The sequence below is a fragment of the Scheffersomyces stipitis genome, chromosome 4 (genome assembly GCF_000209165.1).
Source record: "Scheffersomyces stipitis CBS 6054 chromosome 4, complete sequence".
Lineage (NCBI taxonomy): Eukaryota > Fungi > Ascomycota > Pichiomycetes > Serinales > Debaryomycetaceae > Scheffersomyces > Scheffersomyces stipitis.
In genome coordinates, this window is record NC_009044.1 from 987,454 (window position 1) to 1,014,023 (window position 26,570).

At 40.4% G+C, this 26,570-nt stretch overlaps 12 protein-coding genes across 12 annotated transcripts; 5 read left to right on the forward strand and 7 right to left on the reverse strand. All coding sequences in view use genetic code 12, as the record gives it.

Moving 5' to 3' along the window:
- Window positions 1-1,944: 1,944 nt before the first annotated feature.
- On the reverse strand, window positions 1,945-4,281 carry PICST_31515 (positive regulator of PUT genes; the record flags this gene model as incomplete). Its single annotated transcript, XM_001384459.1, has 1 exon — window positions 1,945-4,281. One exon carries the CDS (start codon window positions 4,279-4,281, stop codon window positions 1,945-1,947), a length of 2,337 nt encoding a protein of 778 aa, XP_001384496.2.
- Window positions 4,282-4,833: 552 nt separating this feature from the next.
- On the reverse strand, window positions 4,834-6,479 carry YCK1 (casein kinase I; the record flags this gene model as incomplete). Its single annotated transcript, XM_001384460.1, has 2 exons — window positions 4,834-5,197; window positions 5,258-6,479. The coding sequence occupies 2 exons, from the start codon at window positions 6,477-6,479 to the stop codon at window positions 5,067-5,069; spliced, it is 1,353 nt and encodes a 450-aa protein (XP_001384497.2).
- A 1,057-nt stretch (window positions 6,480-7,536) lies between these two features.
- Window positions 7,537-9,805, reverse strand: PICST_83546 (predicted protein). Its single transcript, XM_001384461.1, has one exon. The coding sequence runs from the start codon at window positions 9,683-9,685 to the stop codon at window positions 9,083-9,085; it is 603 nt and encodes a 200-aa protein (XP_001384498.1). The 5' UTR covers window positions 9,686-9,805; the 3' UTR covers window positions 7,537-9,082.
- A 1,460-nt stretch (window positions 9,806-11,265) lies between these two features.
- Window positions 11,266-12,204, forward strand: PICST_83663 (predicted protein). The gene has a single exon (XM_001384108.1). It carries the CDS (start codon window positions 11,536-11,538, stop codon window positions 12,082-12,084), a length of 549 nt encoding a protein of 182 aa, XP_001384145.1. The 5' UTR covers window positions 11,266-11,535; the 3' UTR covers window positions 12,085-12,204.
- Window positions 12,205-12,210: 6 nt separating this feature from the next.
- On the reverse strand, window positions 12,211-12,933 carry PICST_31520 (predicted protein; the record flags this gene model as incomplete). Its single annotated transcript, XM_001384462.1, has 1 exon — window positions 12,211-12,933. The coding sequence occupies one exon, from the start codon at window positions 12,931-12,933 to the stop codon at window positions 12,211-12,213; it is 723 nt and encodes a 240-aa protein (XP_001384499.2).
- A 2,752-nt stretch (window positions 12,934-15,685) lies between these two features.
- PICST_31521 (predicted protein) lies at window positions 15,686-16,663 on the forward strand (the record flags this gene model as incomplete). Its single annotated transcript, XM_001384109.1, has 1 exon — window positions 15,686-16,663. One exon carries the CDS (start codon window positions 15,686-15,688, stop codon window positions 16,661-16,663), a length of 978 nt encoding a protein of 325 aa, XP_001384146.2.
- A 412-nt stretch (window positions 16,664-17,075) lies between these two features.
- On the forward strand, window positions 17,076-19,103 carry PICST_35948 (glucosamine 6-phosphate synthetase and asparagine synthase-like protein; the record flags this gene model as incomplete). Its single annotated transcript, XM_001384110.1, has 2 exons — window positions 17,076-17,116; window positions 17,165-19,103. 2 exons carry the CDS (start codon window positions 17,076-17,078, stop codon window positions 19,101-19,103), a joined length of 1,980 nt encoding a protein of 659 aa, XP_001384147.2.
- A 135-nt stretch (window positions 19,104-19,238) lies between these two features.
- PICST_31523 (predicted protein) lies at window positions 19,239-19,955 on the reverse strand (the record flags this gene model as incomplete). Its single annotated transcript, XM_001384463.1, has 1 exon — window positions 19,239-19,955. One exon carries the CDS (start codon window positions 19,953-19,955, stop codon window positions 19,239-19,241), a length of 717 nt encoding a protein of 238 aa, XP_001384500.2.
- Window positions 19,956-20,344: 389 nt separating this feature from the next.
- On the reverse strand, window positions 20,345-21,525 carry PICST_72172 (predicted protein). The gene has a single exon (XM_001384464.1). It carries the CDS (start codon window positions 21,276-21,278, stop codon window positions 20,451-20,453), a length of 828 nt encoding a protein of 275 aa, XP_001384501.1. The 5' UTR covers window positions 21,279-21,525; the 3' UTR covers window positions 20,345-20,450.
- Window positions 21,526-22,058: 533 nt separating this feature from the next.
- VMA5 (Vacuolar ATP synthase subunit C (V-ATPase C subunit) (Vacuolar proton pump C subunit) (V-ATPase 42 kDa subunit)) lies at window positions 22,059-23,180 on the reverse strand (the record flags this gene model as incomplete). Its single annotated transcript, XM_001384465.1, has 1 exon — window positions 22,059-23,180. The coding sequence occupies one exon, from the start codon at window positions 23,178-23,180 to the stop codon at window positions 22,059-22,061; it is 1,122 nt and encodes a 373-aa protein (XP_001384502.2).
- Window positions 23,181-23,969: 789 nt separating this feature from the next.
- Window positions 23,970-25,082, forward strand: PICST_35951 (predicted protein; the record flags this gene model as incomplete). Its single annotated transcript, XM_001384111.1, has 1 exon — window positions 23,970-25,082. One exon carries the CDS (start codon window positions 23,970-23,972, stop codon window positions 25,080-25,082), a length of 1,113 nt encoding a protein of 370 aa, XP_001384148.2.
- A 602-nt stretch (window positions 25,083-25,684) lies between these two features.
- Window positions 25,685-26,283, forward strand: PICST_35952 (predicted protein; the record flags this gene model as incomplete). Its single annotated transcript, XM_001384112.1, has 2 exons — window positions 25,685-25,735; window positions 25,801-26,283. The coding sequence occupies 2 exons, from the start codon at window positions 25,685-25,687 to the stop codon at window positions 26,281-26,283; spliced, it is 534 nt and encodes a 177-aa protein (XP_001384149.1).
- Between the last annotated feature and the right edge of the window lie 287 nt (window positions 26,284-26,570).

Sequence of the window (26,570 nt, forward strand, 5' to 3'; positions counted from 1 at the left end):
ATCTTTAGCTGCGGACAGGTTCACGCATCAGTTTCTAATACTCCGAACGAAGCTATTTCTTCATTTCTAGCATCGGAGTCATTTCCTCTTAATCTGAGAAAAACTCTGGGGAAGGGGGAAGTCTTAGACCCTCCAATGGGAAATCTATAGTTACAAAGCAAAATCTTGTGGGGATGGCATCTTACATAATCGCGTACTCCACAATGAATCTCCTCCTTGTATTTTTTCAGCCATCTCACCCCTTTTCGGCAGAAGTTCCAGAATCACTCTTTGTATCATGGCATCCATCATTCTGAGGGATTAGATGTTACTCCGCTTTGACAAATTGCTTAGTATGACATTATTAATTTCTCGAAGAAATAGTTCGATTCACGTTTTAGATTATTCTGAGCGAGATGGTGGAACTATATAAAGAGAATTATCCCCGTTGATAGACAACTTTTTGTTAAACACTTTTCTAACTCATACATATTATTCTTCTATAGCAATGCCGGACTTATTCGACGGAATTTTTAACAGGATCAACTCCAAGATTAACGGAGGCAAGACTACCCACCACTACGGGGGTGCTAGTCAGGTCAATACAGGAAGTTTCTACAGTTACACCAACTCCGCATCCAATAACCACTACTGGATGTCTAAGAAAGAAGTGAGTGAGCAACAGAAGGATACCATTCCTATCAAACAGAGAAGTATGAGTATCAACTCCTTGAATGACGATGAGATGGGTGCTAGATCTAGATTTGGCAGTGTATCTTCTGAATCGGACGCTAAGTGATATTTGCTCTGGGTCTGGTTGCGAATCTCTTCGCTTTTCACCTATATACGTATACATAATCTATCACGCTTAATGAAACATTTATAAATTGAGAAATACCAATAACCAAGTAGTGCAACCATCTTTACATCTCTTCCAGGATACTGATTATGGAATCATGACAGAGGAACTAAGTGACCGTGGAGTCATTGGCTCATTATCTCATTCCCCTCTCTTGCCATCTTAGCCAGGGCTCGTACAGGAGATAAATAATCTGGATGCATGTAGTTTGCCCCCATATGTCGTATTCATTTTCGACATTAATGCGACAAATCTACTAAGAGCAGCAACTATCAGCATATTAGTCCTCGTAAATCCAACCATTGTATTTTCAAGCAAGCCTAGACTTATGATGACAAGTTGTGATAGCCTAAAGCTTCAGCAATTTTGCTTTTGCCATGAAAATTTTCATCCAAAGCATAAATTATAAATTGCACATTATAAACCACCAACGGACAATAGACGCTTGCTATCGGTAAGGGTTCTTGTCGAACAAAAAGATTCCAGGGAAAATAAATGCCTCCTATAAGTGTTCCCAATAAGAAATCTCTCGTACTCGGTAGAAAATCAACAACTGCTATTTTCTTTGTCGACCCAAATTTGTGGACATGACAATAGATTAAACAAGAAACAGTACCTTAACCTATAAATGAAGTAAATAACATAACTACTATCCGCTTATTTATCCTATTTCGAATAGTGATTTATCAGCAGTAGAAAGTCTTCCTTTCTGGACCACAACCTCCTGGATAAAATATAAATTTATCTAAATTAAGAATGAAATACATAGAAGTCGGAAAAGTCATACGAAATATCCGAAGAGAAATGATTTGACCAGACGCACATACTAAATTTTCGGCTTCATACTGTACTTTAGTTTTATTTATTGTCTATATTGATTTCGTGTTGCCTTACGGAAAACATAATGTCTATGTAAATAAAAACAGTCTTGCTGTTTGATTTCTAAATTCGTATTACATATTGCAACTTTTGCAATAAACCGAACCAATTCTAACTTAACATCTAAGTCCTCGTTCGCCTTGAATATCCATAAATAGGCTTCTATAATGATAACGTTTCCAATGAATTAAGCGCCGATAGTAAATTTATAAATTCACTTCGTCTTCTCATTCAAAAAAATCGAAAATGCTTAAGTCATCGTTGTTCACTGGACTAAAATGTGCTTGGTTTTCAATTATCTGTTGACTAATTGGAAAATCTTGATTGTTAAACATATCCCAGGAGAATAGACTGTGATTATCGACTATCTCAGTTTGGTCCAGTTCAATTGAGGAAATAACAATATTGGAAGATGACGCTTGCTTGGATTTCAAATCTTTATTAAGTGACTCTGACGATCCGACACTCCTTTCCATATGCGTAAAAATGCTAGGAATTTGGTTCTTAACTATCAGTGAACCTTCAGAGTGACTGGAGCGTGGTGATCTTTTTGTTGGGGTTCGGACTTCTTTATATTTCTTGAGATTTTGTATCAAAACATTATGGCCCAAATCAAGTAGCATTGGCTCGAGATTACCTACCAATGAAACAATTTGATTAAGCTTTCCCCTTGCAATCAAGTTCCCCCCTTTTTGCATTTGATTCAACCAATCCATAGAGTTTTCCAATTGCTCTTGAAAAATATGGCTCCTTTCATTAGTCAGATCAATTCTCAAAATTATGCAAATTAGATAAATCAATGATGAACTGAAAAGATAATCAATGTCTGTGAATCCAAAAATCCGAACAAACTTCCCTTTGTATAAAGCCTTAAAAATATGCATGGTTAGGTGCCCACTATTTATGATTGACTGAATAATCCTGCTGATGTTTTTTGGAAGATCATCTATAACGAGAGGATTGTACATCAACTGATTTAACTTGAAGTAGGTGCTTATTTGCATCTTTGCAAAATTCAATAGTATAGGAATGCAAGTAAGGTAGATGTGATGTAAATAGTTCAAATACAATGAACAGCTTAATCTGTTTATTGGCTCTGTTTCTTTGATGGGAAATGACAATTTTAAACTTTCGGGAATATTGGCACTCCAGTCAAAAAGCCTTGCCATGATAGACAAGATGGATTGTAGATATTGTTTGTTGTTGAATGATGTTGAATATAGCTCATTTGTAATTGTGTCCGCTATCTTAGACAATTCAATATAGCATTTCATACTACTGTTGACAGAATTATTTGCTTCAAGAGCAAGTTGAGGGGCATCGAATAACGCGTTGTTGCTTATTGTGTCGATGCTGACAAGCACGGGTTGTCCAATTCTTGAGCTGAAGAATCTGTTCAAGCAAAAGGTTCCCCACCAAACTCTGTTGATATAATGTTGGGGTTTCTCGTTAATTTCATAACTCCTAAGATGTCTGTCCTTGTGTAAATTTAATGAAATGCACAATTGTAAAGCATGCAATGTAAACAGAACCGAAGCAATCTTTTTATCCAAAATTCTTAGATAAATTGCAATTAAGCAATATAATTCAATTATTTCCAAAGTGTCGTTGACATCACGATTGCCGAAGAAGCTAAATTCTGATGGAAGATACTTGATGACTATTTTGAAATACTTGAGTCCTGGTAATTCGGGTGCGTTACTTTCTCCAAGGACATATAATGGACTGTAAATTTCGCCAAGTGACATAAGGGCCAAAACCTTCAAGAAAAAGTAATCAACTTTGGTCTTGAAATTAACACTTGATGGTTTAAACAAACCGTTTTCGAAATACTTGGTGCATTTCTTTTCGAAGTTCTCGTGGTCAACGGTCATATACCCCGAACTAATAAATGAAACCACGTAGGTGTATAACAGCATAAGAGTATCGTAGTTCAAATTCTTAATTGAATCCATATCAACATTGCCCCTGGAAACATTGCCGAATAAGAAATTGTAAGACATCTCTTCTCTAAAAGTAGAGAAATCAGGACTCACAGTTATGTCGCTAAAGATTCCCTTGTTGGCAATGGTAAATTCGTTCAAGTTCCAACATACCATTTCACAAGAAGGCGAACCTAGCAAAATTGAAAGAGTCAACTTGTCTGCCTTGTGGTCATAGTCAGTGTCAGGCACCTTTCTCAATTTTTCAATTTCCAATTCCAATGTCTCGATCTTTGATTGATACTGTTCAATGTCAGTGTCGAACACCATAATTCTCTTTGGCTTCCTGGGGAACAAGCATTCGTTCCCTGAAGCAATACAAGCTTCGCATGGATGTTCTCCAGTGCATTTCGTTCTTCGACGACGGCATCTTTCGCAAGCTCTTCTTGACCTAACAGACGCCAGTCCTACGGTGCTGCCAGATCTGGAGACAGTGGTGCTACCCGTGCTGCCAGTTGCAGGGTCGACGCTGTCAGAGGTAGACATCACCGATTCTGAGTCTGAGGACGACAAATTGTCCATATGTCTTATCTTTCTTGGTGATAATTGATCTTCTTCATCTTCGAGTCTATGGGTGGACATAATTTTGGTTTGCCTGGAAGAATTTCGTACCAGACGATTGTAAGGCTCTGAAGTGGAACTCTTCCCCCTGAGGCCATTACGTTTCCTGGGCATAATTACGGTATATATACTCACAAGCAGGAACAGTAGGGCTGTTCATACATATGACCAACGGCGTTTATTAGAGTCTAACTAAAAATAATAGTACATTATGAGGATCTGAATTGCAAATAGCACAAAAAATAATTATAATTTGTTTTGCTCACACGTTAGCCGCTGAGCGGGTTAAGCCGTGGCTGAAAGGAAAGTAAATGGAAAAGTTGATGATGGTGATTTATGTGCATGATGCTTTAATAGAACATAGACGACCAGCACCAGCCAATGAGCTTCTTCGCTGATCGGCCACGATAAGAAGTCTGTCATTCTTAATTCTGGATCTGGGAAGGTGGCTAGGGCGCGGAAGAGAAAAAGAATGATTGTCACTTCTGTACATAAGGGCTTAAACTTGAATTAGAACCTACGAAGAGTAAACAATAATAGCAAGGTAAAATAATATTATTACCGGTGTTGTTTAAAGTACAAGAAATATGTAGAATATAGAATATAGAATAGAAATAGTGTGGTGATGGGGCTGTAAACAAAGCACCAGTTCATTGACATATGTACTGAACTTTGATGCGGTATATATAGGATTTGTAGTAATATTTGTACTAATTATACTGGTGCTATATTGGATTTCGAGCACGACCACACTATTATATTGGCACTTTGTTTGTTTTGTTTCGGTTGGCGATTATCTATAGCTTCTATATTAAACAGCAGCAGAACACCCGTGTCAAACAACTCCGGCCCTTCTTTCTTCTTTCGTTGAAACTCGAGGTGTCGGAATGTAAGTCACCGTCATCACGCACTGGAATCATTCCCTGTTGCTGGTAGGCTTGTGCCTGATTACTGTACAGGACATTGTTGCTGTTGATGATGTTTGCATGGGGGTTACCGGCGTTATTCATAAATTGATGATTGCGACTATCTTGAGTGATCGAGTTGTAATTGCCGAAAGAAAGCAGCTTGGACCGAGAGTTACGCCCGTTGCGTTGTGAAAGCGATAACAACTTCGAGTTCTGATCATTTCTCTGTTGTCCAGGTGACAGCAGTAGTTGTTGCTGTTGTGTGTGCTGTTGCAGTTGCTGCTGCTGTTGTTGCTGATGTGCATGGGCAGGGGATTGCTGCTGTCGCCTATGTGCTGGAGGATGGGGGTTTCCATACCCGTGGAGATTGGCCTTCTTGTTGAGGGCCGCGTCCCATCCTCTACCGCCATTTAAATCCATCCAATCGTAGTGGCCATCAGCCTCTACACCGAGCGAAATAAGGGCCCTATCCATAAGGCCGACCAAGTAGCCGTAATCAGGAGTTTCGTCGAATTTCAAGTTCCGCACATATGTCAAATACTGTGCAAACTGAATCGGGAAGCCGTAGCATAATTCGTTAATAGACGTCGTCTGTTTCTTTAAGCCGATTTTCTCGTACTTCTGCTTATTCGTAGGAGCCTTCAATCCCTGCCACGGAAGTGACCCTCGCAAAAAATACATGAACACATGACCCAAACTCTCCAAGTCGTCACGTCTCAGCTGCTCTCTACCCAAATGCGTATTGATAGACATGTATCTGGCCGTTCCACTCAATGCCTTCTTCTCTCTGTAAGGGATGTGAACTTTAGTCTTGGGGTCACGATACTGCTTGGCCATGCCGAAATCCACAATGTACACCTGGTTAGCCTGTGGTGTTCCGGGCTTTCCTATCAAGAAGTTGTCAGGCTTGATGTCTCTGTATATTAAATTGCTTTCGTGGATGGTTTCCACGCGTTGAATCATCTGTTTGGCCACCTGGACTACAGTCTTGACGGAGAACTTGCGGTTGCACCAGTCGAACAAGTCCTCTAAGCTGGGGCCCAACAAGTCGATTATGAGAATGTTGTGAACACCTTCCTGGCCAAAGAAGTACGCCTGAGGGATTCCGTCACAGTTGTTGAGAATTCTATAAGAGCGATATTCGTCTCTTAATTGCGGAGCTTCACATTTCCGCGGCTCAAATTTGATTGCTACCTGCTGGTTGTTGAGAATATTGATACCTTCGAAGATGATACCAAATGAACCTTCGCCAATCTTTTTGCCCACTTTGTAGTGGACGCCTACTATATTAGAGGATGTCGTCTGGGCCATGGCATTAGATTGCTCGAGATGCAGATGTAGTTAAAACGACTTTTAAGATGCTAAATAGACAGAGTCTAGATAAAGATATGAAACAGGTGGTCTGGATAAGACTATATGAGATTAAAGATGATGAGTTTAGATAGGATGATATGTGATGATGAGGTCTAGCGTAGGTCAAAGCTCTGATAGGTTGCGGCACTTTTGATGTTGTATGATGAAAAGATCCAATAGTTGTTAAGACACTAGACCTGGATAAGAAGTAAAATGTCAAAGACGAAACGCGGAAATAGTAGATCGTTTTCGGGCGCGTCTGGCTAGGATGGTTGGATGTTTTAAACTGATGCTATCGTGTTCTGTTTCGCCATCGAAGTGTTTAAGTAGGATTGGTAACATCCAATGTTTAGTTCAGTGAGCGTAGACTCAGGAATTTTTTCTAAGGTGAATTTCTTAGGTGTAGACGACACCAAGAAAATACGACATGGCGACATTTATGGAGATACGAGTTTTTGCTATGTACGAAGAGAAAGATATAAAGAATGTTAGAGAATGATACCAGTGATTAGAAACACATATGTACATTAAGGCTATCCGTTCTCTACGATATTCGACCACGATTTGATATTATGGCTGTAGATGCTAAGGAGAATAACTTGTGGGAAAGAGCAGAATGTAAAGAGACATAATGAGAGCCAAAACAAGGACAGAAAAAACGACATCGTATGAGACCGTGCGATAATCGGCTGAGAGTGAGAGGGACAATATTCCACTGGTAGGAGACAAAATGTCGTGAGATGCCAGGAACTCTACATATATACCAATCTAGTCAGTATAGAGAAGCAAAGTGAACTTTCCAATGCGCGAAGTTTCGCGACTTCCGAAAAAACTCTATATGCCCGAATCAGAGTTCAGTATCTACGATCTGGCAAGTCACAGGTAGCGTACATTCAAGCAATACGACGTTGATAGATCATTTTATATTCCAACACTTATCTCTGATATAGCTTCACCTCCGAGCGTTCTCAATCTTTGAAATGTCGGTAGAGTTCAGACCTAATGCCGTGGTGTACGCCTACCATGGACCCTTAATATACGAGGCCAAAATCCTCAAGACGCGTAGAGCAAACGACTCTCACGTACTCAACAGTGAAGGTAAGAAAGAGTCGATGGAAGAGAACCCCAAATTGACCAAGTGGGTCGACTTGCTCAGCCAGAATACGTACTTGCTCCATTACCAGGGTTGGAACTCGAAATGGGACGAATGGGTTACTTCTGAAAGAATCTTAGAGTATAACGAAGAGAATAAGTTCAAGAAGAAGGAGTTAGACCAATTGAATAAGAGAAAGAGAGCAGCAACTAAAAAGCAAACACCAACACCCTCCTCGACTCCATCTGCTACTGCCGGTTCTGCTGGCTCCGGTTCCGGTTCTGGCACTGCTGGTCCAAGAGCTGCTGCTGGAAGTGGAAATGGACGAAAACGTGAGTCTAGTGTCGCTATAGATGGGAAGAATGGAGCTTCCAGTTCCAAAAAGCAGAAAGTTTCATCAGGTCAATCGAGCAAGAAATCGAGCTCCTTGATAAATCTCGAGTTCAACAAAGAGTTGAAGTACTTGTTGATCAACGACTGGGAGTATATTACCCGGGATCGGAAAATTGTGGAGTTGCCCAGTTCCAAGCCTATATCCACTTTGTTACGGGATTTTTCCGACTATCGACAAGAACAGCTAGTGAAGCAAGAACAGAAAGACATTCTTGAAGAGATTATCATGGGCTTGGAGTTGTACTTCAACAAGTCGCTAAGTCTTATGCTCTTGTACAAATACGAGAATCTTCAGTATCTCAACTTCTTGAAACAAAACTTGATCAATAGTACAACTGAAACACAAAGCAAAGTATATGGAGTGGAACATCTCTTGAGACTCTTGATCTCATTGCCCGGACTCATCAGCCAGACAACCATGGATAATATCAGTATAAGTGTCTTGCTTAACGAGTCGACTGAACTTTTACGATTCATAACTAACAATCTACAAGAATATGTAAACAATTACGTCAACACCACTCCCCAATATGACAGTTTGGCTAGAAGCTGAAACCACTTCAAAACTTCAAAGCCGTAAACACTACTAAGCCATACCAGAAATCTACGTGGTAATATTAATACAGCCTAGAAATCGGACTAGCATTTCTTCTCTGGACTTGAAAAACTGCCCCTATGAGGTAATACTGATACGAGGCTTGATCCGGGTACAGCGAGGGGCTCCAATCTAACTTTTGTTCACCCTTTTTGAATTTTGGGCATTGTGCCATCCCCACAATCTTGGGGTAGATTCCGATTGCTCCATTTTTGGAAGGGTCACATGTCCAGACAAATCGTACAACCCCCTAACCGGACTTTGGAATAAATCAGCAAATTATACCAACTGGTATCTACGAATACCTACAAACTGCTACAATTCAATTATATACAATGACGTATATCTCATAATAACATATAAACATGAGCGGCGTAAACGTAAATTTCGTAATTATCATTCGTAAAAGACAAACAAGTAGAAATAAATCTAATGAAGTCTAGTCACTTCATCGGAGATTTAAGGAAAGGAAAAATAAAACTAGATTGGAATGGCCTTGTAGTCAACTTCAACCATTGGGTTTTCGTTGTTACAAGAAACCGACAATTCCAATCTCCAGTGTCTGTTATACTCGTCTTCTTCTTCCTTGGAGAATCCATGGTCGGATTCGTCCTTAAACTTCCAAGTGATTCTGTTTGGAGTTTCGATGGTGTCGAACTTATCCATATGCAATTCGTAACCGCAACATTTTTCCAAGTCCTTGATCAAGTGTCTGGCGACATGGTGTTGCAAGTTTCTCTTGAACTTTCTCGAGTTCTTGTTGGCGGTTGGCTTGATCTTGTCCAAGTTATCGTGACATTCTTTCATAATGAAAGGTGGGTAGTAGTTAAGACGACCGTGGAAGTAGTCAAAATCGTTGTCCCATGTTTCGTCTCTGACGAAAGCTTCAAAAGCAGTCAAGTCATCAAATTCTCTGACTTGAGGAGGAGCCAAAACTTCGACGACACCACCTTCAGAGTCGGTTGACTCGACCGAGATGATCGAAGCAGATCTGGTCTTAGGAACGGGTTGCAAGTGTTCCAATGGTTGACAGTTGTTCAAGTCCAATGGTTGCGAATCCTTGGACTTCTTAGCTCTGGCCATGGTCGATTAGGGTTATATGAAGTAGTTGTAGTTGTGTAACAGCGACAGGGTGCCTTTGTAAATATATATATACAGCAGGAGACGTATATATATATGAGAGTTGTTTGGTTAGATCTTGGTGTTGATCAGTAGTGAAGAAAAGAAAAGTGAAAGTAGTTACACACCAGTGGGAAAACTAGACTATTTATATTGCTGGGGCGCATAGTTAATTTGCAACTATATATCTGCGCCGCATCAGAATGATGCAACCACAGAAAACCAGCCAACCCAGGCTAAATCCCTCAAATCCGTAGCAGGTAAAGGAACCGACACATTCTGGCTACGCCCAAGAATTTCATCGTTCTATATTATTCGTCCCCTATTCGTGAATTGCCGTCGTAAACAATAGGGAACATGACATGGCCCCAGAAAAAGTCTCCTCATTGGTATCGTGATGCGATGCACTTAAGGAGAATACAGGAAGTAGCCCACAGGAAAAATACTCCACTTGGGAAATGTCGCACAAGAGCAGCAGAAAATAAGCCAAACAAGTCACTCCACATCGGAGAAGTTCCGGCTGGTAGTGCGACTACTATTTCTCCTGCCATCAGTACTGCGGCACGGGCTCCAGAGCACCCAATCCCACCACCAGCAGGTTTGTCAATCCACTACCATCGCCTAGAAGGGAACCCCTCGAATTGCAAAAGAAATGACAGTGGCCATTTCACCCACCAAACTGCCGCAAGCGGAGATCTGCCACCCCACAGTAATCCCAGCCAATGGGGATATCCCAAGGTGTGAGTCCAGGTCTCGACAATGTGGTGGAACGCAAGTTGAGGCTACTCGGTATTGAGAGCGGGCTACTAGGGCCACTGTATGAGCGGGCTACAAGAGAAAGCGGATTGAGTTCTACCATGAGAGTGTGATATTGTACGAGAGAGGACAATACTAGATGCTAGACACCAGAAGTGTGTGTCAGAATGAGATTTCTCTCCCCTCTAATGACATCACCAAATTAGCCAGGATTGTGAATGTCTCCCACCACGGTAATTTGTGCTGCTAGCGTCTCCGCTCCGCAGAAGAAAATGAAGGCATTCGGCTAATCGCCCCCAGCTCGTAGGCGTATATGAGTCAAGAGAACGTCAACTCCTAGTGGCACATTTCCATCTAAACCCGAAACTGGCCGTCTGATTCATTTGTGAGTCAAGCAGGTTTAAACAGGCTTCTCTGTTATCGGGTGGAACCACTACTCCAGCTCTATACTCTTATCGAGACACATGTTGTTATATGCAGGTTTCGTGATGATACTGCGCAACAGTGTGATCAAGTAGCGTGATTCATGACTGGAGTGGTTTTTCCGTCATACATGAAGGCTGGGCTCGTGTGTCCGAACGCGAGTTTTTCCGACTCATGATCGTATGGTTGAATGCGCCAATATATTAGCGAAAGGTATACGAGGACGTACATCTAAATTTACAAGGGCGCAGGGGGTGCTCATGTGCCACGCGTCGACGTCTTCGTCGACTTCATTCTCGGGAGGCCGAAAAGAGGGGTCTGTTGACTTTCCCTCTCTCGATGAAAATAGCTTACTTCCTGATTTGAATGTCTCTAGAGATGACTCTCTATGTTTCTACTGCAGTGAAGGTCTGTGTCCCTCTATGGAGGAGTGCGAACTCCTAACAAACCAGAGCTGTGACGACATTGTTCCTTTTCACTTTGTCGTGCTTGTTCTGCGACATTGTTCCTCCATCCGAAAAATTTCAGTGCTTCTTAACTATGGCAGTTAAGCTCCACAAGCGATTGTCTATTAGCCACTTCACAACCTCTCTCAAGTGTCTTGACACGCCCAAACACATATAACATAGTCTCCAATGTTCGGAGTGTATTCTGGTCCAGCACCACCGGCAAAGGGCATCCGTGAGATGTCCCAGGAGGAACAGGCTGAAGAGGGTGCTAAGAGAATGGTAGCGTTCATGCAGTCATGTCCTGGAAAAACGGTTATGGCTGGTGTTTCGGGCTTCGCTTTGGGTGGTTTCTTTGGGTTGTTCATGGCCTCGATGGCCTATGATGTTCCGGTGGGATCGGAAGCTGTCAAACACATCAGTGAGTTGCCTTTCAAGCAACAGATGAAGTTACAATTCACAGATATGGGGAGAAGAGCATACTCGTCGGCCAGAAACTTTGGCTATATAGGGATGGTTTATTCTGGAGTTGAGTGTTCTATCGAGAGCTTGAGAGCGAAGCATGATATTTACAACGGGGTAAGTGCTGGTTGTATCACTGGTGCCGGTTTGTCGATCAAGGCTGGTCCTCAGGCTGCGTTGGTGGGATGTGCTGGTTTCGCTGTCTTCTCAACAGCTATCGATTTGTACTTGAACAGTGAGGCTGCTGCTCCTCCCAAGAACGATTACGATGAGTAATCTATTTGTTTGGTCTCGAACTTCGATGCTTCGACATGTCGATCCGTCTGTATATTACTGCCAGATTGTATATAGCTCTAGTTTCTGGATATTTTACACATATTAATACATAGTAGAGGTAATTGTCTAACAGAAGTAGTAGCAGTACTCATAGCTGAGCTCCGATACTACAAACGAGGAAATGAGGAATACCACAAGTATGACTGCTGCCACAAATAAGTACTGATAGTCCAACTCAATGCTGAACTTGTGACTGTTTTTGTTTCTGCTTTTTTGTACACTGCCCTTTTGAAGTCGCTCCAAAGCTTCAAAGACCTCTGTCGACCTTTCTGCTGAAGCTTCTTGTCCCAGAGGCCCTTTTAGTTGTTGTTCATCTCCATTCGAATCTTGAATTGATTCTACATCGTTTTTTTCGTCTTCTTCTTTTTCAATTTCTTTCTTTTTCAAAACACTTAGTACCAGCTCTAACTCGAGCTTGGCCAATTGTAAACTGCTGAGACTTTGCTCGCGTTCTGTCTTGAGTAATCTTTCTATGTCCAATAGGTCCCGTCGTATAGACGTAACCGTTCTAGAAACTGGGGTAATTTTCTCGTTGGAATCAAAATGTTCCTGGCTTCTCATTAAAAGTCGATCTCGCAACTCGTCGTTGGCTTTTGATGTGGTTCTACCTGTTTCAAGCCTTATGGGCTTCCGTATATTGTCTGAGACTTTTCGTTGGTGTCTGAATGTTTTGGTTTCAACAGCTGTTTCATCTTCGTCTTCTAGTTTATGAGCAGTTTGAACCAGCGAGAGTATTGGCTTGCTAGTTTTGTATGGTAAAGGCAACGGCTCTCCCAAATCAATGGCCATCTCTTTCTTTATCCTAGGCATCTGTTGCAGGAGAAAGTCTGATAACTATGTATGTATAATTTGTTTGTTTTGATCCTGTATGTTTTTTCTTGAGTTTGTGCACTGTGAATTGTAGAGATGAATAAAGTTCGCGCACTTCGAAACAGAATTTTGTACCTTAAGTTCATTTTGTAGGTAAATCTTCTAGTGTGGACAGGAGCCCCATGTGTGAGACATTCACAAGTATCTAGAGATTTGGAGTCTGAATCTCTGGTGTTAGTTGTTACTTCAAGATTTTTCTCCTAGCAAAGTTTCTAGCTTTAGTTCAATTCATGCTCCCCTGGCTCCACTTTTTGCCTACTGATGTTTGTCTACTGATGTTTGTCTGGGTGGTTATCTGGTGGAATATCGATATATACCTAGCGTTGCAGAGAAGGTAACATCTACCACTGCTTTATACTATAGGATCAGACTACACAGCAACTCTCTTCAATACGAAAATATGCTATAGAGTTTTACATAATTAAGACATGCCATATTGCAACACGGTTTGTATTGAACAACGTAACTTGGTTTCGTTAAATACGAATGCTCCAATAATCAAAGAATAAACCTACCTGCCATGTATGCATCCTGATTTCATCTATTTCTGTATGGTTTCATCACTCAAAACATCTGACAAGAGATGAAACAATAGATGTCCGCATTTTGACAGATTATTATATTAAATGATAACGTTGCTGTTGACTACGGTTGTATTCTAATTTTGCTGCTATTTCGGTTATTGTCTTCAGCATCTGAAATGTACAGTTTAGAGTCCACGTTCATTTTCCTTCTTCAATATGCAGCTTCCCGGTAAGGGCATCTGAAAATACTTCCGTCGTGATTGTTGGCTTATGCAGGGATTGAACGTAAGTTGATGCGAAAATTGGTGCGATAGAGTAGCTCAGGTTAGGGACAGTTGGAATTTCAGTTCGCGTATTGTTCTATCCCTGAAATTGCTTCATTTCCAACAACAACAAAGAGAAATCGTCTACTATCTAGTACTTAAGATTAATGCAGAGGATGTCATCTCGGTTTCATGAAAACTTTTACCTCGCCGATAAAATTAAATATTTTAGGAGGCTGGAATTGTGCGTTTCTGAAAAAGGCTAGAACAACCTATCAGATAGTCGTATTTTCAGCCCCAAAATGGGATCTCTCGCTAAAAAATTGTCCCGCCCACATAATTATAACTTCACAATTTAACTTGTGATATCTCAAGAGAATTCATTGCTGCCTAGGACGTAAGTACGATGAAAGACAGGTTTAAACGTCGTCTGAGGACCCGCAGTGAGTATTTGGAATGTTGCGGTTGTGCTGCACTGGTGCTTTTACGCATTATAAGTCTCACTCGATAGTCAAGCTTTTTATTTTTACGACTACTTTTTTTTACGAATCTGAAGTATCTCAACCCAGGCAACCAAGCTAATTTCCCCACAGACTGTTAACTGTTGCTGGGTCAGTGGATCGCTCTAGCATATTGGTTCGGGTATGTGCAAGCCAGGTGACTGTATTTTCTCTCTCTTCAACATCGCTTCAATATGCCTCTTTCCTCAACTGGACCAACTACAGGATCATATGTCGACGAAGTCTACCCCACCATTGTCGCAAGGTTTTCTGCGGTTTTCTCCTCTTTTCAACTGTGCTAGATATGTACACAAGAGCTATTGGAAAAGTCTTTAAAATAACAACTGCTCGCGTGACTTTTTATGGAACTATCTTATACGGATTTGGTTTTGTAAACATGACTTTACGTGCGGTCTAAAAGCACTTCAGCTTTTTAATCGCGAGACCGCGTCCAAATGTGGAGTAGATTTAGTTAGATCCGTACACTACGGATCCGAAGGCGGAAGGCTACGCTAAGGATAGTCATTCCACAATAGGGCATCTAACTATTCTTAGTGCTCCTAACTCGAGACGAAATCTTAAGAATGTCTCCAACTTATAAAAGTTGTGGAGATCGGTACACATTCCAAATGTCTAGGGCAGGTTAGCGACGGACAAAGTCGAGGCGCAACGTTCAACAACTCTGGACAATTACAAGCATTCCTACGGAGGCTTGTAGAGCGTGAGATTTTAGAACTGCTGCTAAAGCAAGAGTGCGCCCAGGCGGCTACAATTAAGCTGTGTTAAAAGTGTTAAAAATAGCTGCGATAAATCATTTCAGTAAAGAACCATATGATAATTCTTAACCAAATAGACCTCTCAAATAAACATCTCCCATTGTTTCTTGGCTAGGCTATTCTTGCCCGACCGTCTAGCCATAGAAAATCACACTGTTTGGGGATTTCATCCTTCGATTCATGTGACCCTTTCTAGTCGTTTCCTAGAAAATACCCGCTGCTTCCTACATACATACGAATGCACTGGCTTTACATACAAACAATAATTTTATTATGTACTGTGAGCTGCACTTTTTTTTCTTATTATTTTCACCCAGGCGTTTAACATTAATTAGATAATCTCAATGTGTACATTCTCTCCAACATATAAATATATAAGTATGCCCTGATTGAACAATCTCCAGAAAGTTCACTACGATCGATAGGAAACTATTTTGAGACTGCTTTTTATCGTAGTTCTTTCGTTTCTTTATTTCCGTTAACGCATAGCTCACCCCCCTTTCTTCACAATTCGTTATCTCACATTTCCACATTAGCACCATATTGTTAGAGTTAGCCCAATACCGCCTCCAGCACATTCATTATATATATATACCCATTACAAGCAAATGTCAGACTCACACCAACGCAGAAGCAGTCACAACAAGACGTCCTTCTACTATGATATAGAAAAAGTAGCATCTACCCCAGAAAACTCTAAGGATGATGAGGAGTTGGACTCCAAGACCAACTCTGCAAAGGCTAATATTCAAATGAGAAGCAGAACGTTAAACTATGCCATAACCATAGTGTTCGTTATCGTTTCCATAGTTGCCATCTTCAATTTCATTGCATATACTTTCAACAACAGTCCAAAGACGATTTCAAACGAGAATTTCAGGGCCGCAGGCTCTTCGATACTTAATTCTGAAAAAGAACTTCTAGACAGATTGGTGTCGGACAAAATAGTCAGCAACCACCTTGGTACTACGAACCCTGATAATAACTACATGAAATTTGATGCTGATTCTAAGTCCTTGTCGGATAAAGTAGACAATTTGATCAATGCAGAGATCAAGAAGCAACAAGATACCGAGGACTCTGAAATCAACGACAATAGTAGCAACAATGTAGGTGGGGATGAGAATGACGATGACGATGATGATGACGACTCACTGATCACTGCCCAAAAGGACTTGCAAGAGATCTTTGCCGTCAACCCAGTCATTATTCTCTCACTTAACCCAGAATCTCCAAAACAGAAAAAGTTAGAAACTATTCTCATGAATATCAATATCCACCCAGAACCAAAGGTTGTAGATTTGTTCAGACATCCGGACTACAAAAAGATTGCTAGCTACCTCAAGTCTTTGGACATAAAGGCAATTCCTTCCGGAACAAGCTCTGGTAATATAAAAAATGACTTGGTATATTCAACCCCGGACAATGAAGACGACGATGAATACTCGTCCGAAGATAATATTCCCCGCCTCTTCATTGGGGGCATGCCTACAGGAAACTTCAAGCTGATCTTCCGTTTGTACAAGAGCAATCTGTTACAGACTTTTCTTAGAGAACACGGAAAGGGCCATATCAGCATCGGTTAAAATAAATATAGGACACTAGTAATAGAACTATTTAAATGTACAATTACAATTGCTTGGAATGTGTATACTATTGTTACAGAAGACAGTTATTTACACCAGAGTAATTCAGGCCAGTTGATCAACGTTATCTTTATCTTAAAATTTAATCCCGAACAATGCTTCCCACTTCCGGGGCGAAAATACACTTCGTGGTGAGATTAGCTCTTTCGTGTCATTCTATTTTACTTCGTTGTCACGTTTGCTTCTTTGTATATATATATATTCCGATAGTTCATCCCTTCAACTATTTGCATCAGATTGTAACCATCTGCTTTGTATGCCTTTGTGTAATGTCATCGACTATATGCACTTAGAAAAATGGACTGAAAAGAATGAAGTCGACCCTACTCTTTTTGCAACCAGTCAGCTTCCAATGTGTGGGATCTTGTGTTCAATTACACCGAATTACTTGCTGTTTACTGTACCTTCATGTTTTCCTGAACTCAATGTACGATCACCCAGTGGAGTTTTCCCAGAAACGCATTTTTGGGAATCTAACGACTCTACAGAAATAGAGAAATTCATCCAGAATGACCATATCTTGCAGCCATTGTCTGAGCTGGATATCAAGAAGTTGAATAATGTAGAAAAGTTGCGTGATTTGCATGGTATTATTTCCAAAATCAAAAATAACGTCAAGTTGGCAAAGTTTGAAAAGAACGCTCAACTTCAACAAATCCAAAATCAGATCGATGAGCTTACTATTGGAGAGAAGGAAGATTCTCCAGAATTGGAAAACATGGACATTTTCGAGTCTTTAGTATATAAGGTCTCTAGTAGAGGTCCTGACTACTTGAACTACACTCAGTTCAAGAATAGCAATTGGAATTATCGTACATTTAGTTCTATTCTCTCCTTGAGACAACCTTTTCAGTCTCAGCCCGTTCAGCGTGATCGCTTCATATTGCAATTCAATGGAGAGTTATATAATGAACAATGCTTACAAGGAAATGATACTCTGTTCATTATGAATACTTTACAGGATAAGTTGAAGTGTGACTCAGATGATGAGAGGGCTGTACTTGCAACATTGTCTGAGCTTACCGGAGAGTTTGCTATTGTTCTCAATGACATTAAGCACAACGTCGTCTACTTCGGAAGAGATTGCGTCGGAAGAAGAGCATTATCATATTCACTTGAAGATAGTGGACTTACAATTAGTTCATTATCGGATTCAACTCTTATTGAATGTGCAAATATGATCTACAAAGTTGATTTGAATAATTTAGAATTGCGGACATTTTTGTACTCAGAAATGTTTGAAGAATACAGCAATGACAAGTCCCTCCATTTCTCTCCATTAAACTACGATGTTTGTGCTAATGAGAATAGTGCTTTGGACAAAGTCTACTGTTGTCTTAAGAATAGCACGTTGGTACGACAAGAAGCAATCTACCCTTTGCATCACAACGAATCTGCTACCCTCGCTATTCTATTCAGCGGTGGACTAGATTGCTCTGTGATAGCCGGTCTTATCTGCGAAAACATTTTGGAAAAGAATCATCATAAGAGATACAATGTTGATCTATTGACAGTAGGATTTGATAACCCTCGCACAAATCAAGACGCTTCGTCGTCTCCTGATCGTGAATTGAGCAAGAAATCGTGGTTCCATATTGCTTCAAAGTATAATGACCTTACCTTGTTGAACATTCGCTTGGTTGAAATCAATGTTAGTTACAAAGATTGGCTACTTCATCGTCACCGAGTGCGCAATCTTATGTATCCGTGCAATACTGAGATGGACATGTCGATTGCAATAGCATTCTATTTTGCTTCCGCAAACATTGGTTGTATGGAGATGGTTGAATTGACACGAAATGATGTCTCATATGAAGAATTTTTGAAAAATGAGTGCCAGTATATCAAAAGGGATTCAGAATACAAGTCAACTGCAAAAGTATTGTTCAGCGGCTTGGGAGCAGATGAATTATTTGCTGGGTATTCCAGGCATGAAGCGATATTTCTGACTGTAATCACTCCTGAGTCCAGTGAAGAGCAAATTAGCGAATGTTACAAGCAGCTTTCTTCGGAGTTGGTCCACGACATCGACATCATTCATCGTCGAAATCTTGGCCGTGACGACAGGGTCATCTCTTCTTGGGGTAAAGAATTGCGCTATCCATATTTGGATGAGAAGTTTATCAGCATGGTGATCAATGAGATAGAGCCAAATTTTAAATTCACCTACAGCTTTGAATCGGTCACAAGCAAAAAGAAGAAGGAACCCCGAATAGTTATGAAGCCTATAAGAAAGTATATATTGCGGCAATTGGCCAGTAGATTGGGGTTGGAGTGGGTCAGAAATGAAGCTAAGAGAGCAATCCAGTTTGGTGCCAAAAGTGCTAAGTTGGAGATTGGACAAAGTAAGATAAAGGGTATTGATATTATAGAATTATAGAATATAGAATTAGAATTACAACTAGAATTTTATCTAGAATGGTATTTGTAATTAAATAAAGAACCAGTGGTAATTAATTGGTAAATGACGAATAAATAGTTAGGATTATTGGTTTGATATCTATGCAAAAAAGTCTTAATGTTTTTGGTCATGGTTCTGTAACTCGTTGACCCACTTAGGTTCAATGACCAAAACTTCACATTCAGTAAGCAAGTTTTCTTTGCTTTCGATTTCTTCAATTGGTTCGTCCTTTTCAGTGTCAAATTTGAACACCGCACCCTTGACCCAACACTTTCTGCCTGTCTTTTTGAGCAAAGAACACTTGATGAGAACGAAGTTATCCGTGTATGTTGGCTTTTTGTAGTTGATATTCAAGTTGGCGGTGACTCCCTTCTTGGATTCGAAATTCTGGAACGCCAAACGACATGTCAATTCATCCAACAAGGTAGCCAACAAACCTCCGTGAACTATACCTGAGTGGCCCGAAAGCTTTCCTCCCAAATGGAAGAATGTGAGCGAGTAGTTGTCCAGAATTTCCTGACCTTCCTCAGCTATTACATCTTCGTAGGACCAGTACTTCTCGTTGATGAAGTAGAAGCTATCTGAACGAAAGTTGATCTTATCCGGACCACGAAGGGTATGGCCAGTCAAGTTGGGCCAGATGTGTTCGACTATAAGATGAGCACTGAGGTGGTTTTCTTTACGGTACTCATCGTAGTCCTTCTTATAGCGTTGGTATGGAGCACTTTCTAACAAGTACAACTCATGTTCATTAGACTCGGAATTTATTTTCAAATCAACCGCACTATTGGAGGTAGAGTTCACTAACGTCTTCACGTCTTCAGTTGCCATTTTGCTATGATACAAGTGATTAGAGATGATAAAAGAATGCGAAGGGCTGTAAAAATCAACAATCGATTGCTACCAAATTTCAGATATTTACCTGATAAGCATTCCCATCTGATCACAACTTGGAAATATTTGTTACTTATATAAAAAATCAAATTTATCGCGGTGCATTTCTTTTTTCGGTCTATTGTGATTAAGCTCGGATAAAGTGCTTCAGTGTGGGGCTCACTCCGAGCTTAATTGCCTGGGTAATCTGGATAATGTGAGCCTCAATTTGTGATTGCAAAAACTTACGATAACGCAAGAGCAGATGTTTCCCACACTGGAAGAATCTTCACTGTGATACAAAATGATGTGGTAACGACTACGATTTTACAATCCGAAATAGAAACCAAAGTAATAAAACATTAAATTTGAATTAAGCATAACATATTAAAGTAAGAAATACAAAATTAGGACAATTAATTGCCCACCGCCGCTCTGTAGTTATTTTCTCCTCTAAAATGCTCCGTGGAATGCACTCTTGAAGGAGGCCTTGGCATCTTTTTCAATCAAGTTACCATGACAAGGCACAATGGTGTCGAAGTCCCAGTTGTAGATAGCTTTAAGACCATCCTTACTCTTGGCAGTCTGGACAAGTTTATTGAAAAGAAATGTACCAACCTTACTGTGTGGTTGCATGTATCTAGTTAAGAAAGACCAACCAGAGTGAGGGTTGAATCCTTGCTTGTATCCAGTTTCTGGAGAATACTGCTCTAACGTGACCTTACCGCTAGTAGTACCTGGAACACCCAAGTTGAAAAGCAAATCGGCTTCATACACAACCTTGGCCTTCTTGTCAAAGGTTACTAGTTCTTGATTAGCATGCAATGGTAAATAGACGAACTCGAAATTGTCTAAGATAACTGATTCCTTGATGCCAATTTCCTCCTCAAGAACCTTTCTGTCAATCAATTTGTTACCCTCTTTGGCAGAAAATTTGTAGTCGATTTCAACACCAGGAATAGATACGGTATCCATGGCAATAATCTTCAACTCTGGATACTCTTCCTTGAAAGACTTTGCCGCAATTGTGTGTTCACGATCTGGAATTATCAAGTGAGTAATATTTGGCTTAGCATCACTTCCGGTCAACAATTCCAACGTCTTCTTGACCTCCGTACCATACGGTAAAGCGGACCAGACGATGACTTGGTTATCGTAGTTGAACACAGCCATACGAGCACCGAAGTTAAACTTGTTGGCCCTGGTGAAAGGTGCAGATGCAACCACAGTGGAAGGGTTCAATTTTCTGCTGACAACTTTGAAATTTGAAGGGTAGACCATTTTGCTAGTATGTATAGAAATTTTATGTGGGGTGGAGATATGAGTGCTTAAGCCGGTTGAAAAATCAATGTTCTGATGTTGAGAAAATGTTAGAAACAATTACTTGCAAGCGGGAAACTGATCTCCTTATATAGGATTTGAAAGATATGGTGGCGATAATTCCAAAAATCAAGTAGCCCTCCTTGTCCAAGTGCTAAAGTTACACGCAAGCATGATTAGTTAATTATTTAACGGTCTACCATTCTCCATTGACACTGAAACTCAGAGAATTTATCATTGGAGCCGCATCGCCCTAACGTCTTTGAAAAAATACGCTGCTTCGGGCTCATTTGTAATCTGGCATAGAAAAAAAGAAAGATGAAAATGAGGTCAGACACCGGCCAACAGCGACTCTTGCGGCTGTGACGGGAATACCACTAGCGATAACAAATTAGTGTGCATTCTAGACTCCACCGCTGGATTTGTACTCTATTATGATTTGTCACCATGGCTGAGCCGGCCGGCTTGACAGATAACAATCGTCAACGTTGCCGAGGCTTGCAAGCGAAGTACTTCTGTATGACTTGTATTGAATACTACTGGTGCTTAGGGCTATGAAGAGAAATAGCAGTGATGTTTTGTGTATAATTGCAAAGGAACGGAAATAAAGAGAAATAAACGATAAAATAAAATCCCAGTATTGGCAGTCAGTCTGGGTGTCAGAGTCACAAACACGGTCCGGAATTAAACTTGATGAACAGAAAGTCCTACTCTTTTAAATAGTTATTGTTAATTGCTAATTTAAACCACCTCAAGTTCGTACAAGACGAAAGGCTCATACTCAGTATCAACCAAAGAGGCGTATTCGTGAAGATTGCTGGTATTGGAAAAGCCATCTCCACCCAAAAAGCCAAATTTGCCAATTAATTCCTTTTTGGCTTTTGACACATTCTTTGCATTAGCGCCATCAAACTTAATCAAATAGTAGTCAAATTGTGGGGGTAACCCGTATCTCAAGACAGATTCAACGTACACTCTTATTGCCCTGATGTGAAACCAACAAGCAAAAATATCGGAATATGCAGTTTTGGCCAATCTGATCAAGTCGTTCTTAGCCTTGGACTCTGTTGCTCTAGTTATGTCGAACTCCTTTCTCAAGTTATTCAAGGTCTCCTCCGAGTATATAAAGTCTGTACGTGGATGCCATTTGTGCTCCCTGGCTGCAGCGGTAAACTCCTGCTGGTATTTTTTGAAGAGGGTCACCGTGTATAATAAATATTCCAGATCGGTAGCGATGACGGCGGCTGATCTTGGGATTACAAACTGAGTTAAAGTTTCGTAGGAATCTTCGAAGTCAGATTTTAAATTCTTGGGTACAGCAATGAGAACAGTAGCCAAATGTTCGGAGTCCAACACGAATTGTTCCGGCCTGACGATCTCGTGCAACGACTTGATGGATAAATCACCATTCTTCTTTCTGTCAGCTGCTAAGAAGTTCGACTTAGCAGCCTGGTAATTCTGGTACGAAGTTCTCACATCATTATCCAATGTGAGAGCTTCGTTGGAAAGTATCTTTACCAACTGGTTTATAGGCTTATCTAATCTGTACTTGGTGGTGTTCCAGGTGAATGATTGAATGAAGTCGGTAGCTTGTTTTGAGTTGACCACTCTGGATGTAGAATCCGATTCAGTTACAGTGCTCAAGATGTCAATCACCTTGGAAACAGATGCGGACAATTGTTGATCGTATTTGGACAACTCGTCACTTTCTTGCACCAACGAGTCCAAAGTACCGCTCTGGAAGTCTGGCAATTTGATCTTGTACAAAGGTGCCTTTCCACCAATCAACTCCTGGGTCAACCAGTCATGGGCATTGGTAGATTGAGGCAACGAAAGAACCAAATAATTAGCAATTGCACCCATTACTGACGTTGTCCGGCCTTTTTGTTATATATTTACCGTGGATTTTGACACAGTAGCGTTATCTGTTCGATGAATTTAATCTAATATTTATCAATCAACGAGGAGTGCCCTACAGTGAGCACCGCGTAATTATGGGTCTGGTACATTATGATATACAGTACAGTATTTACAGTAAGGCTAGCTCATCACCATAATATAAGAGATGAATATACTTGACAAACTCGTATTTTCAAATAATTGCAATTAGTACGGTTTCGTCTTCATGGAGCTAGCTCTCTAGCATTTCTTCTTCTTGTTGTTTATCTTTACTCTGGTGTAAGGTGGGATGTAACAATTTTACCGTCGTATTAGGCTGTCTGCGATGGGTGTCTCACAAAAAAATTCATAGAGGAAAATTATTGTAGTGCAAAATTGCAATTTTATATTATACAATTTTGTCTTTGCAAGATTGCTTTATACTAGGTTGCCTTATAGATATCAGCTGTAAATAATAGACATGAGTAACTCGTTAGAGGTATGTGGAGATTTGTGGACTTGTTTCTGCGTGTGTAAGTTGGCATATATACTAACATCAATTAGGAACGACTCAAGACCCATTCAACTTCCTTCAATGGATTACTATCATTGATTCCTGCTAAATATTACTACGATGATGCCACTCAGGACCAGTGGCAACAAAAGAAGAAGTCCAAGAAAGAATTGCAGCAGCTGAAAAGAGCCAAATTGGACCCAGAGTCGAAGTCTTCTGCTAATGAGTACACTAACTCCCATGCTACCGCCAAAGATGTCATGGACAATAAAGCACTTACAGCCAAAAGAGTCATATTGCCTGGTACTAAAAAGGTTCAAACTCCTGTAACAGAAGAATCAGATGATGATGATGATGTGCAAATACCAGATATGGACGTTGATGGTGAAGACGATGAAGATGAAGATGAAGAAGACGACAGCGAGCAAAACGCCAGTGAAGACTCCTTCTTTAACAATAGTGCCCAATTAGTATTCGATGACGACGGAAATGAAGTCATAAGAGAAGGTGGAACCACAGAGCAAGCCTTTGAAAAGAAAGATGCACAGGAACTGAAGAAGAAGGTTTTGTCTCCAGAAGAACAGAAGAAGAAGGAAGAAAACCTCAAAAAGCTTAGAGAAAAGTTATCAGCTAAGATAAATGTTCTCAAGGAAAAGAGAAAGGCTCCTGGTACTAAAGTTGCAGGTGCTCCTCAATCGAGAGAACAGATTTTAGCTGAACGTAAAAAGAGAGAAGAATTGAAGAGACAAGAAAAGTTGAAGAGGAGCCGTGAAGAATTGGAAGGAGACTCTGACTCAAATTCTGAATCCGAGTCTGAGGACGAAGATAAAAAGGATGTTGAAGACAAGTCTGTTTTGTTCGGAAATATTGTATTTAATGACGGTTCCAGAGTGACTTCAGACTTGACCAAACTTCGTTCCACTGTAGAAAAGAAAAAGGCTAAAGGTCCAGCTAACAACGACTTGAAGGCCCATTTGAATAAATTGGAACAGAAGAAACGTAAATTAGACCAGTTGTCTCCCGAAGACAAAGTAAAGCAAACAGAAAAGGACAAATGGCAAAGAGTGATGGCTCAAGCCGAAGGAGTAAAATTGAAAGATGACGAAAAGTTGTTGAAGAAAGCAATCAAGAGAAAGGAAAAGCAAAAGTTAAAGAGTGAAATCGAGTGGAAAGAAAGAAAGCAAACTGTCAAGGACACCGTTGCTGCTAGAGCTAAGAGGAGAGAAGAAAACTTGAAGTCAAGAAGAGAAAACAAAGGAAAAAAGAGTAAGCAACAACCAAAGTTGAGAAAGTTCACTGGTGTTGTGAATAAAGCCGCCAAGAAGAGAGCTGGCTTCGAAGGCAGTGCCAAATCAAAGAACAAACGAAAGTGATAACGTTGGTTAGCACGTCATTTCATTACTGGTTTAGAACGGTAATATCGTCTTCTAGTATATTGCATTTCCACTTTAATAAACTTACCGTTCGGGATTTCAGGGCCAAGTAGTAGCTGTAGACTCTCTTCTATGATTTTCACGCTCTTAATTCTCCTAATCTCGGCTTACTTCATGACTATATATTGTTCTCGCAATACATGTAATTATACGAAAATTAATAAAGGGGTCTTCCTGGCATATTATATAACCGCTTAGAGGTTCTTCGTACGCGATCGGAACTGAATTTTAAATCATTCAAAAAAACGTTTGGTTCAACAGATTATTTCAACAACCCTTGTAATCTACAAGACGAAGGCGCTGTGCATACAATAACCTCCTATAGACTAAACCATAATAGTTTATCGTTCAGACAGAAATTCGTTGATATACATGTCACATGACGTATGCTGGTTCCTGCAGATCCAAAATTTCAGGTCCTGCCCCCGAATGCATAAGGCAAACGTAACATATCTCGTCCAATTCGAAAATGAAATCCATCTTTTTCTTTCTCAATTGAATTCACTCAACTGATTTGTAACTAATTTCAACATTTGTTAATCATGTCTTCTTTGCCCGAGCAAGCTAAGAACTTTTTGTCTCAAATTGATGCTGTATGTATGGAAACCATTTTGTAAATTATGTGTTTTCAAGATTTGCAATACTAACCGATACTTAGAAAACTGCCAACCAACAACTTTTGCATCAATTCGAAAAGCAAACTGGTTTGCCAAGATCCTATGCTGTCTTAGCTTTGGTTGCCGTATACTTCGTGTTGATTTTCTTGAACGTTGGTGGCGTTGGTCAACTTTTGTCCAACATTGCTGGTTTTGTCATACCAGGTTACTACTCTTTGATTGCCTTGAACACCAGAACTTCCTCTGATGACACCCAATTGTTAACCTACTGGGTTGTATTCGCCTTCTTGAACGTCGTTGAATTCTGGTCCAAGGCTATCTTGTACTGGGTTCCATTCTACTTCTTGTTCAAGACCATCTTCTTGCTCTACATTGGTGTTCCATCATTCGGTGGTGCCACTCTTGTATACCAAAACATCATCAAGCCATTTTCCGAAAAATATGTTGGTACAGGTGGTAAAGGCAGTATTGCTAGCAAGATCGATGATGCTGCTGAAGGTATTTCCTCTGGCGTTGAGCTCTAAGCCACTCCAGTTGGTATTTGTTTCATTGGCTAGTTCTACATCTATGGAAATTATTTATTACTACGTCTTAGCACTGTATGCAAATGTATATTGTTCATGCGTGTGTCAGTAGCATACATCGGTAGCATGAATTGTTTTCCAGGTAATTGTGACATGTTGTGTCAAGGCATGTATGAAAATACTAGACACCTGTGTAGAAAATCTATGAATAAATTTGAAGCTTTTGTTCTCTCATAATCTCGTAATCTCAGACGAATTCAACTTCAGGCTTGTCTCCATACTTGACA